The 13,020-nt window shown below is 40.4% G+C and overlaps 1 protein-coding gene across 21 annotated transcripts in view; it reads left to right on the top strand.

Annotated features, from left to right (window-relative positions):
• The window catches only part of celf1 (cugbp, Elav-like family member 1), a 55,601-nt gene that overhangs the window by 1,080 nt on the left and 41,501 nt on the right, over window positions 1-13,020 (top strand). For 9 of the 21 annotated variants that reach the window (XM_080302297.1, XM_080300057.1, XM_080302566.1 and 6 more), the window contains exons 2-3: window positions 5,924-6,043; window positions 11,890-12,077. The exons of 1 other annotated variant lie outside the window; for it this stretch is intronic. In XM_080302297.1, the coding sequence (XP_080158423.1) occupies window positions 5,940-6,043; window positions 11,890-12,077 (292 nt within the window). In that variant the 5' untranslated portion in view covers window positions 5,924-5,939. Of the gene's footprint in view, window positions 1-5,923; window positions 6,044-9,223; window positions 9,906-11,889; window positions 12,078-13,020 lie in introns of those variants that run through there. 11 more of the 21 variants (XM_080304419.1, XM_080303930.1, XM_026156866.2 and 8 more) reach the window with 9 other exon arrangements.

The raw sequence follows: 13,020 nt of genomic DNA, 5'->3' as shown, positions 1-13,020 counted from the left end.
TGCTGTGTGACAGCAAGTAAAGTGGTGAATGTACTCTTAATATAACCAAAATAACTGTTTACTATCTTGATAATCAATCATCCAAGTAAGGAAATCACAAAAAGTTGATACTGTTCATTTGGAGGTAGCGTTTTCAGCAGGAGAAACGTTTTGTCACTCGGCCGAGTGCCTTCTTCAGTCTCGGCTGACTGCAGATTTCCCCAACCTGACCACTGATCAGTGGCCATGAGTAAGATTCACAGAGTTTGCAATAAGCTACCCCTAGGCCAACTCCTCAATCTAGAGATGGTCTTTCTCTTTTCACGTAAATGGCCTCTTTGACTCCCCAATCAAACCAGCGTTCCTCCCTGTCCAGGATGTGTACATCCTAACCCTTTAAAGAGTGGCCACTGGGCTGAAAGTGTAGACTGCTGAGTAGAGTAGAGCGATATGACCAAAAATATTTATCACAATATACATTTGAAAATTTGCTATAACGATATAACTGACGATATAATTGAGACTAGACAAAATACTTTACAACTTTAGTGTAACTCCACAACTTTATTAGTGCAAAATAAACCATCAATGTATTTTCACTTAAACAAGCAGCTGTTTTTTGCGTTAAAGTTATATAAAAAGGTAACAGTGCAAATGCAAATTCCTTGCTGACAGTTTAACCTAAAGGCATTTCCAGTGGACATTGCACCACTTGATGGGTTGTCGGAGCATTACGTCTATCGTAGGGAGGAGCCTCGCGGAGTGATACGTACTGTGCTTCAACATAATATTACCGTATTGCGTGTGTATAACCTCTTTTTAAGTTTTGTGGCTATTATATACTAGGACTGTTCGATATAACGATATATATCGGATGACGATATTAAAAACGTCTATAGTTTCATTTTACGCTATCGTTTGTTTCGTGGTGTCGCAAAATAAACTGTTTACGACAATATTTTTTCATCATTTTGATGGTCACTGTAGTGGCTGTATTCATTTCCTAAAGTTCTCTCTTTCTCTTATATTTAATATAACCACACTACGGACGGACAAGCGCCTGTTTTTATGCGTTGTCGTTAGCAACAACGACGGTAACACCATCGCATGTCCGCTGGTTTATGTTCCACATAAACCTTTCACAATAAAGCTCAAGATCCTGTTGAGACTTTTCAAAATAAACCGAATCACTCTCACGAGATTCACAGAATTTACAGAAAATGTTACATTTTTGTGATTTATATCGTTATCGGGATGATAGAATTCTTATATTGGGATATGAGATTTTGGTCATATCGCACAGGCCTATTATATACTGTTATGCTGACAATATGTCGGCCAATGTCCACTGGAAATGCCTTTAGGTTAAACTGTCAGCAAAGAATTTGCATTTGCACTGTTACATCTTTATATAACTTTAATGCAAAAAACAGCTGCTTGTTTAAGTGAAAATACATTGATGGGGTTTTTTTTGCGCTAATAAAGTTGTGGAGTTGTAAAGTATTTTGTCACGGTTTGGCATGGCTGACCGTGGGGGGTGTAGGGAAGGAGGACCCAGGCGCGGTGCTCTGTGTGCGAACAGTGCGTTTATTTACAGTGTGTGGTACAAAAGAACAATAAATCCCCGTGTTTTCCCCAGACTCCCGTGTCGTCCTCCTAGTGCTCTCTGCTCCCGTGTCTGCACTCCCGGTGCTCGCTGCTCTTCAGGCCTTCCACGCTCCTCCTGCGGGAAACAATAGCGGCAGCTGTCAGGACACTAAACAATGGCAGGCATGCACTTAACGACGAAACCTAAACTGGGTGACTAACGTGGAGTCTCAAGCAATGATCCCACGCTGGTGGGAGCTCCAAGACTCTCTTAAGTAGCTCCCCCGACGAGGCCTGATCAGCAGCAGGTGTGTGGCTTCGGGTGTGGCCAGTCCCCTAGCAGGGCCACCCCCCCCCCCCCACAAGTGCTCAGACACACAGCCACCCACACACATATATACAAGCATAGAGAAGGGGAAGCAACACCAAAAATACATAATAATATAACAGGTCCATGACTGCCCAGGGGTCCTGGGTCGCCCAGTCCAGGACCCCTTGCTGTCATCGGCTTGACTTTGTATCTCAAATTATACAAATGTTTCACCTTCCTAAGGAACATTATGAAGGTGCTAAGAAAAAAAGGCAAAGATGTGGTTGTCGGTGGCCTAACCAACTTCAACTTCATTTGTATGGTACATTTAAAACAACTATTGTTGACCAAAGTGCTTTACAGGTTCAGCAAGTGAAAACAGTGATAAGGGACAATAGAAATAATGACAAGACAGATGTGGAGCACTAGTAGTGATTCAGGGCCTGACAATGCAAGCGTGTCAGCAGCATTTGCAGCTGATATTTAGTTGTAACTCAATGGCCTAGGCATTTTTAAACAAGAACATTTCCCTGGGAACTACTAGACTATTTGGGAAATTCTTGACTATTGTGGCAGATTATTGACACACTATCATTTATTTTGCTGTTGCCTTTAACTTTATAGGTTTTCCTGTTTCTACAGTAACATTTAATTGTCTGGAAGTCAGTAGCATGCTCTCTTTGCTGCATTTCAGTTGTGGCAAGCAAACAGCTTCTGGATATGTTACACCCACCACTGATGGTGGTGGTAGACTGACTAGTGTGCAAACTGGTAAAGACTTGACACAGTAATTAAGATCATTAATGTGGTATTGTAATCATTATTTCTTTTAGACCACAGTCATTTTAATGTTTTTGTGAATTGCTGGGTTATGAATAATTTGTTAATGTTCAGTTGTTTGCCAAGTTAGCTTGCTTCCTGTGGGTTGCCATCGTTAGATAAAGTGATTAGATTCCTAATCACTGAAGTCAACTTAGCTTGAGTGTCTAGTGGCTCTAGCATATTGATTTATGTGTTGGATGTCTTTGTAAAAAAAATTTTTCTTTTTTTTAAACATATTTTTGTTTCAGGGCTCTAGACTAACCTTTTGCCATGGTTGCACTGGAGCACCTAACTTCTTTTTTTCTTAGGTGCACCCAAATGTTTTAACCACATCGCTTAACACCGCAGCTTTACATGTTCACTTTTTAAAAAAAATTGCTGTCCATACTAGAGATGGACCGATCCGATATTACGTATCGGTATCGGTCTGATACTGACCTAAATTACTGGATCGGATATAGGAGAAAAATAAAAAATGTAATCCGATCCATTAAATATCACGAAAGCACCTCACAAAACTTGCAACACGCCGAGAAGTAAAGCAAGTGTGTAAGTCCATCTCTGAATGTAAAGCATTCCTGCGTTAAGCTTAACAAATGATATATGGAGCGACTGCCTCTCCTGCTGCTACTTCAATCATGAAACTGCTTAATGACCAGCTGATCGGCTTTTCTGTTGCGAGTCCGTGTCTGTTGTTTGCTTTTGGCCCACTTTGCACCAGAAAGAGGAAACCAGTGGATAAACAACAGCAGCACGTTTAAGCTTGATCAGCTGTTGTTAGAATGTATTTAATATTACTTTCTACTCGAGGATCTTTTTCTACAGCTGAAGCTGGTAACTGTGCAGGGGCGGATCTAGCAAAGTTTAGCCAGGGGGGCCGATAGGGCATTAACAGGGAAAAGGGGGCACAAAGACATACTTTTCTTTCTTATTCTCATTTAAAATGTCGAGCTTTTAATAAATAATTATCTGACACCCAAAGTTTTAATTTGATGTAAAATGAATAGAAGTCCATTACTGTATATAGTAACTATTAAGTCTAATATATATATACCTAACTAATATATAAGCTATAGTACTAATATGTAAGCTATAGTACTTTTTCCTTTGGGAAGGTACCATCTGTGCAGTGTGCAATTTTGTTGAAGAAAGATGTTGAATCTATTTAATATTTCTTGAAAAATAATTGATTTCTGTGCATTTTTTTTCACACTGCATCAAATTAAGGTTGATTACGTCGATTAAGCATCATGAGGTGGAGCGTGAGGGGTGGTTCCTATTTTGGGGCAGGGATAGCTCAGTAGGTAGAGTGGTGGCCCCATGATCGGAAGGTCGGGGGTTCGATTCCCCTGAACAGCTACCCTGAGGTACCCCTGAGCAAGGTACCGTCCCTACACACTGCTCCCCGGGCGCCCAATGGCTGCCCACTGCTTCACTGAGTGAATGGGTTAAATGCAGAGAGGGATTTTCCCCACGGGGACCAATAAAGTACACTTTCTTCTTTTATTTATTTATTTTTGTTGTTGCTGGGAGTTGGAACCCTATTAGTTAGGTTGCTTAATATTTATGCTAAGTACTCTTTAAAATACCAGAATAGGGAGGATGGTGTAGGTCTAAGTTTATTAGATTGATCAGTATTGCTGAACTATGAAATATTCTTTTTTGCATATAGGTATAACAGAATAGCTTTAGTGTAGTTGTTGTTTTAAACTTGAGTATGAACTTATACAAAATGCAGCAAGATATTTAAAAACAGTTTTGTTGATTAAAAAACACTATATCGGATTCATATCGGTATCGACAGATATCCAAATTTATGATATCGGTATCGGACATAAAAAAGTGGTATCGTGCCATCTCTAGTCCATACTGGCAACATTGATTTGTAAAGGATTAACTAACAATCTTGTTCTTTATTTGGAGCACATTTCTACAAGAAAGATAAGTTACCATATTTTTTGGACCCTAAAGTGCACCAGATAATAAGGCGCATGAAACCAAACAGTCAGATAAGTCAAACTTTACTCAACTCATTCCTCCACTTCTGTACCATTGATTCATTAATGTTAAATTCTGTCACAGCAGCATGTCTCTTAACAGGTGCCATTTTGAGGTCCCTATACACACACAATATGGTAATATTATGTTGAAGCGCATATTAATCTGTGAGGCTCCAGTAGGGCTGGGCCATATCATATTGTTCAACAGTAATACCGGTATAATGTGAGGCAATGATAATACAATGAAATATCGCGATAGAATATGGGTAAAACGCGCATGCGCAGTGCCTTTGTTTTCATACGCACATGGCGGCGACAGTGAATGAGAAGGGGCGAAAGTGGATCGTTGAATGAAACAGGTGAACCAGAATTGGTTTGTAAAAATGCTGCAGCTTCAGTGGTGCGGAACTGGTTTGGCTTTCGTCCGTCAGATACACAACAAAGCACATTTTTTGGTAGAGCATGCAAGCGGGCCGTCGTTATTACCGAACTGATTTTATGAACACGGCGCTGAAAAATCTGTCAAAAATGTTTTAGTACAACTTTGCTAAGCTACGAAGCCGCACCGCTTGATGGATTGTCGTAGCATTACGGCTGCCGTAGTCGGGAGCCTTGTGCATTGTGTGTGTGTGTGTATAACCTCTTTTTAAGTTTTGTGGATATTATACGTGGTTATGCTGAGGATGTGTCGGCCAGTTTCCACTGGAAATGCCTTTTGGTTAAACTGTCAGCAAGGAATTTGCATTTGCACTGTAAAATGTTTATATAGCTTTAATGCACATAAAAAAAAAAAACAGAAACGAAAGGATATTAAGTGCGCCTTATAGTCCGAAGAATACGGTAATGAAAATGTTCCTGTGCTTAAAGTGCTTCACTGAGCTGAAATTTAAACTTAAAATGTCTCAAGATATATAAAATGAAGTCCAAATTAAAAGTGCCTCAAAGACTTCGAACTGAAGATCTCAGTATCTGAACATCTTACCTTGGGCATCAACATCTGAGAGGTTCCGCTATTGACTATCTCTCATTGGTTTAGACCACGATATGGAGCAGCAGCACGGAGTTGGTGTGGCGGTGCTTCAGCAGCCCTCTAAGCAGCTCTAAGCGGCCCTCTAAACACGACCAAATTGGCCGAACTCCTAGAGCCTTGTGTTTGTAATTGGTTTCTTTTGTGTCTTGTCCTGATGTGTCTCTTGTGTGTATGTGTGGGTTTGTGTTTTACTAGTACTACTAGGCCTTGGATGGATAGCCTTGACCCTGAAACACTGTATGTGTCTCAAGAACACACTGGTCTGCCCTCACATGTCCTTGCTACCGTGGAAGGCCCCAACCTGGAACTGAGGGGGTAAGTGTGTGTGTGTGTGTGTGTGTGTGTGTGTGTGTGTGTGTGTGTGTGTGTGTGTGTGTGTGTGTGTGGATATGGAGCACCATAACTACTCTGCATCCAAAAGTCCACATTAGCAAAAATGCACTGGTTACTAATGAAGACTAGCTAACATAGTTAGAGGAAGCTAAGAGCAAAAGATGCACCAGTTGGACACATTTCACAGTTGCTGTTGCCGTTTCCTTGTTTGCAATAGTTTGTGGTCGATGTCCAAACCACTGTTTGGAAAAGTTTCATCAGAAGCACCGTTCTTTTCAACTTTTTCTCACCTTTCTTTCACCTCTCTCTCTCTCTCTCTCAATGTCTGTCATTACATTAACTTTGCATTTTTTGCACTTAAGATAACAAGTTACTGTCTACCGTCTTGATAGTGTCACCTTCAACTCATCTCTGTCTTTTCTTCTTCTCTTGTGTGTTTGCATGCATGTATGTGTGTACACACACAAAGTAAACTAAGAACACAGAAAAGCGATAAAGCAGCACTAATGTAAATGACAACAAAGTGCGGTAAAGACTCTTAATCTAAGCTGTAATTAAGTAAGTTGCGTGAATATGCACAACTGCATGAATATAACGCAAATAAAATTTCCCGGAGGAACCCACCCAAGGAATTAATAAAGTTTCATCTAATCTAATCTGAATAATATAAAATCTGATACCAGCGTTAAATTATTAAGGTGTATTGGTGTATTTATTATTTTTGCATAGAACCATCAAATCCACTTTTTGTCAAATTAAATGCTTTAAAGATCTGGTCCACATCAGAACTGCACAAATAATCTATAAAGCAGCAAACCAATATTTGCTGCAAATAAGATCAAATCATCATGGCCTGATAGGAATCCTTATGTTCAGCTAGCCTGTCGTAATAACTAATGTAAATATCACAGCATTTAAGTCACAGATAAAGTAAAAAAGAAAGGGCATCATTATATATTGTCATATTTTCGCTCAAAGTGCTTTATTATGCCTCATTCACTGATTCACACCCATTAATACAAGCACTTCAGATATACTCATAGTTTGTTGAAATCACACATTTATTATCTCATATTAATTATGCACATCAAAGCTGACCAAGAAAACCGCCTTCATATTTTTCTGTATTTTACCCTCAGTTATTTTGACACAAAGGAATCTGCTGTGATGCTCACACCTTTAACGCTGGTTTGAGGGCGGAGTCAAGGAGGCCATTTACGTGAAAAGGGAAAGACCATCTCTGAATGGAGGAGGGGGCCTAAGGGTACATCTGTCACCATCTTACAATGCTGTGATTGCAGCCATTCCCCAGCTCTCTGTGAATGGGACTCATGGCCATTGATCAGTGGGTTTTGGTCAGTGGTTGTTGATCAATGGTCATGAGAATTTGCATAATTATGATTAAGGAACTGACCTCCCAGCCCATTGTTCCTTCAGTGGGCTGGTTTCAGTCATTATGCAAATTTAAAGTCACTTGGATGAGTGACGAAACCTTTCTCCCACAAAACGCTACGTCCAGATGAACAGAATCAACTTTTGGAGAGGTGAAAATACTAGTAGTGCTAGCTGCACGGCGTCAACACATTAACGAGGTAACCGCTGACGCTAACCGCGACGCTAACGTGTTGACGCTCCACGCATGGGGCATTCCGCGGTAACTCGTTAACGGAGATTTGCCGCGTTAATACGGTTATGGTGTTATGGTATCATTTTAACGAGAGTAACGGTGCAGCACTAAAATAGTAATCTCCAAACGTTTTCTTTTTTATCGACCAGCTCCTCTTTGATAGCTGCCGTCTCCATCTTGTCGTTGCCTGCGGGTGAAGCGATGGGGGAGGTGGAGTTGTGTCCAGTGAAGGAGAGAGGCGAGGCAGAGTAACGCAGCGTAGAGACAAAAGTGGACGAAAGAGAGGCAAACTTGCGGTTCCACAAGTATAATTATTATGTAACATAGACTATATCGATATAAACGATATTGTCACATCTCATGTCTCGTATAAAAATATATCGATATATTTAAAAACTCGATATATCGCCCAGTCCTAATTCCACCATCATCTTTCTGTGTGGATTTTGCATGTTCTCCTGTGTTTTCGTGGGTTCTTTTGCACTGTCCACTTCCTGCTGTGACAAAACAAATTTCCCACGTGTGGGACTAATAAAGGTTATCTTATCTTCTCTCCAGTAGAGCAGGGCGATATGACCAAAAATATTTATCACGATATACATTTGAAAATTTGCGGTAACGATATAACTGACGATATAATTGACACAAGACAAAATACTTTACATAAAATCGTTTCGAGGTCAGTAAACACAACCAGAGTTCATACATAAGGCACACGGGATTATAAGGGGCTCTGTCGACTTTCAGAAAAATCAAAGGACGATTTTAAGTGCACCGTATTTTCCAAAACAACACGGTAATAACGACGGCCCGGTAGCATGCTCTACCAAAAATAGTGCTTTGTTGTGTATCTGACGGACGAAAGCTAAACCAGTTCCACACCACTGAAGTTGCAGCATTTTTACAAACCAGTTCTGGTTCATCCATTTCATTCAACGATCCACTTTTGCTCTTCTCGTTCTGCGTCAACGCCGTGTGCGTATGTAAACAAAGGCACTGTGCCTTGCTGGAGGGGAAAAGTGAAGACGCCCATGCAGAGTGCAGCATATGTAAGGAATAACAGACGGGTGTGTTTTAATCTGATCCAATTTGTCTTTTAGACAGTGGAGGAAAATGTGTACTGTCTTACATTGTGTCGAAATGAAGGCACAGAGGTCAAATGCTGCCTTTTGCAGATTCGGTCTGTTTATTTTTTTTAAATTTGTAGTAAATTATTGCCTGGTTTGTTTGTCACTGTATTAATATAGTTGTGCTCAACTAACAGTGTCTTTTTTTTGTTTCTTTGTTGAGGACTTACGTGGGTCAAAGCATGTTTTTATATTAAATTATAACATGTCAGTAAACTGTATGTCCCTTGATATAATTATTTTCCAGTGTAACCCTTGGTGAACTTAATTGTTTGTGTGTAGCTGTGAGTTTAGGCTGCACACACAAAGGCGTTATTTGATATTGGTTCATGTATATCTTTACACACAAAAATCACACACAGACCTGTGCAGCATGTAAGACAACAGCGAAAACACGGGCCCCTCAGGCCGGAACCTAATTGTTACTCTTGGTGTAGCTAGTCCAGGGATTAGCTGCTGGCTGGGGAGTACTATTCACTCCCCTTTTCATTCCCTCTGACCACTGGGCCTTATCACCATCAATCTGACACCTTGTTTATCTGACGCTGCAGCCAGATTTGCTGGCCTAGGAGAAATGTTCACAAAGGCCCTGGATCATCAGCACTTTGATTGTGGTCATTCATATGGCTATTACGCACTCTAGTCCCAGTTATCCCAGCATCCCTCTGTTTCCATGAACTACATGCAGTTTTTAGTCTCTGTCCCAGAGCCTGGTAAGCTAACCTGAAGGCCTGCCAGTTTGTCTCTGACGTTTTTGTTCTTCTTTCATCTCAAACATAAGTGTCCCTTTACTTGATTTTTTTTTTTTTTTGGTTTGTTTTTGTGTTCAAACACACGGGTTTTCATGTGGATTGGTTTATTTTTTTCCCTCTGGTTTTTTGCACACTGCTGCCCTATGACACCAGTCCTCGGGGACTTAACAGCAAGTGTGCAATCTGGAGTTTGCCTCTACCTTCTGATCGCCTTGTGAGTTTACTTCCATTGTGCTGAAGAAGAAGAAAGATACAGGTTTTATCAGCATGGCTTCTTTTAAGCTGGATTTTCTCCCAGAGATGATGGTGGACCATTGCTCTTTAAATGCTAGTCCTGTGTAAGTAACCCTTCCTAGCCAGGTTCATTATTCCAGGTGCCTCTTGAAGTCAGCTGGAAAGAATTGTAGTGGAGTGTACATTTAGCAATAAATATGTGTACTACAAGATAGTGAAATTCCTCAGAAGTCCCGATTTCAACATCTTTTTTTTTTTTGTTATATATATACAAGACATTCAGTGTTTGTGTCGGCAGTCTATGTATGTGCTTTTATTTAAAGCTGTATTTCCTTTTATAGTGAAAGAGTTAAAAAATAAATACTTAAAAAAAACTAATTATGCGCTCCATCAAATATGCATTCTGTTTAACAAAAAAAATGAGCTTGTAGGTCTTTCACTACATGGGTTCCTTAAAATTTCAGCAAAAAGTCTTCCCTGGAAAAAAAGTCCAGATTATTGTCAATAATGGAATTTGTATTTAAGCAGGAGTCCACTATGTGTATGTTACTGGCATAGTGCAGCCTGAACTTTTCTGTACATAACCTGATAAAGATGGTGTGAGATCGCAAAAGCCAGCGCAGCTTAATTAGACATTAAAAATTCCTTAGTGCATTGTAAGGCTAGTACAGGTAATAATCTGTAGTGCTTTGATTATTTTAGTAATTGAGTGTTCTATCGCTTATTCCATTTGAAATCACATAAGAAGTACTTATGCATTAATTAATAAGTAATAATAAATATTCAGGATAGGAAAAAGCCCCACAGGGCAGCGTGTAAAATGGGTGGGCAGCGTGCAAGGTCCCCTGTGATGACCCTGTTTTTCCTGAGACAGGAGGATCTGGCAATGGCCTCCAGGGCTGGCAGAGGGCTGCCTTTTGGGGCATTGTTAATAACCCTCTGTGCAGCCTTCCTGCTCTCAGTATTGGCCCCTGTGTACCAAACTCCCAGGCAGTAAGAGAGCATGCCCTCCACTGAGGAGTGGTAGAAGGCCAGCAGCAGCTTCTGGTCTTCAGACTGAAAAAAGCACTTTCTTTCAAACAATACTCGGTTGAGACGAGGAATATATCCTCCACACCGCTGCCCTGCCACCAGCCTGAGTGGATGATACAAAGCAGGACTGATTAATGTTTTCATGTTGTTTACACCAAATTCTGACCCTACCGTTCACAGCAGACATTGACTCAACAGACCATTAGAATTGCTTCAGTTTCCTTGTTCTTGTTTTGTTCTTATCTGATAGGAGTGGCACCTGGCATGGTTTTCCGCTGCTGTAACCCATTTCTTCCAAGATTAGGCGTGTTATGTGTTCACAGATGGACTTCTTAATATCACGGTTGTTTACCTTAGTGGGCTTGTTATTGAATTAATGTTGGCTTCGTATCAGATTGAAGCAGCCTGACTATTCTGCTCCGATCTCAGGCATAAACAAGAAATTTTCACCCACAAAACTGCCGCTCACTGGATATTTAAAATTTTTAGACCATTCTCTATAACTTAGAGAGCTGATTGAGCAAATTAGCAGTATCTGAAATACTTAGAACAGCAGCATCAAAAACCGTCCACATTAAGTCACTTAAATAACTTTTCCTCACCATTCTGTTGCCTGGTTTGAACTTCAGTGCATCATCTCGACTCTGTCTACATGCTGGAATGCATTGAGTTGCTACCATGTGATTGGCTCACTAGTTATTTGCATTAATGTGTCGTTGATCAAGTGTATCTAACAAAGAGGCGAATGCCCTAAGCGCCTTGAGATGACTGCTGTTGTGATTTGGTGCTAGATGAGTAAAATTAAAGTGAAATTAATTCAATTAACATATTTTGTGTCCCTTTCGTGAGTATTCATAGAATTAATCAGTAAAAACCACAATCAGTCATTTATGCTCCTAATCAGAGGTGATTTTAGAGAAATGTGTGAAAATGTGACCATAGCCACTTTCTGTCAGACCCTAATCGATAAATGTTGTACATGTACACTATTGTTTAATGCATACTTTTAAGTTTGTTTCTAGCTCCAATTTAATGGACGGTTGTCTGTCTTTCTAGTGGGAAGAAGATGAATGGGTCCCTGGACCACCCTGACCAACCAGATATTGATGCCATTAAAATGTTTGTTGGACAGATTCCCCGGTCTTGGTCGGAAGAGCAACTTCGTGAACTGTTTGAACCTTATGGAGCAGTCTACGAGATTAATGTTCTCCGAGACCGCAGCCAGAATCCACCGCAGAGCAAAGGTCGGCGGCATGTAGTTATACTCACATAAGGTCATTAAGAAACAGCAAATATCCAGATGAGAGAGGCATAATGCAACAGCTGTATTCATTCTGAACCTGTAGTAGTCTAATATGTCACCCTTAAATGTAACTTCTTTGTCACAATTACAAACACAATTTGTTCAAACTAAATGGGCTGCAGTAGGGGTGGGCAATATAAACGATATACGATATAAACGATATAAATTTGGCCAACGATAGAGATTTTGACTATATCGCTCTATCGCGATAGCGTATGTTGATGATGTCATCAAGCTGCGCCTGTTTTGGTCGAAAGCATCGCAGCGGCTACAACCATTATCATCTGCAAATTATGGCGACAGTCACAGCAAAGAGATGAAGCACTGTTGAAATATGGGGAAAGCCAAAAACTGCGCTTCCTCCACTTCCATAACATTGATTCATTAATGTTGAATTCTCTCACAGCTGCTCTATTCCCATGTTGTTGCAGTATATTAATGACTAACCTCGTATTGTGGATGAATAATCTCAGTTGTTCTCCTGACTGAAGTTTGGCCCGTGTACAGCATCCTGCTATGCGATTGCATTTGTCCCTGACCACCAGAATCCCTCACGTTAACTTTTAATGAGTGGAAAAAAAGTTGGCGTTCATCCTCCTGCTTCACTGTGCTAATGTTATGCTAACATAGCTGTGTCGCTAGCAATCACGTAGCACAACATTATATACCAGCTAGTCCAACTTCAGTAACCCTGCAAACGCCGCTGCTGTTTAGTTTTCTGTCTTCATTTATGTTGGAAGTGATAGCAGAGCTGTACGTTTGAATTAGTTTCAAAAATCTCTCAGTCAGAACATGCTATGAAATGTTTAGGTGGAAACTAGCGAGCTAACTTCCTGCTAACTTCTAACTCCGTTAAATTTAATAAATTCTGTTTTCATGGATGC

The sequence above is a fragment of the Astatotilapia calliptera genome, chromosome 1 (assembly GCF_964374335.1).
Source record: "Astatotilapia calliptera chromosome 1, fAstCal68.1, whole genome shotgun sequence".
NCBI lineage: Eukaryota > Metazoa > Chordata > Actinopteri > Cichliformes > Cichlidae > Astatotilapia > Astatotilapia calliptera.
The sequence above is the reverse complement of the archived record's forward strand: the minus strand, read 5'-3'. Positions and strand labels throughout refer to the sequence as shown.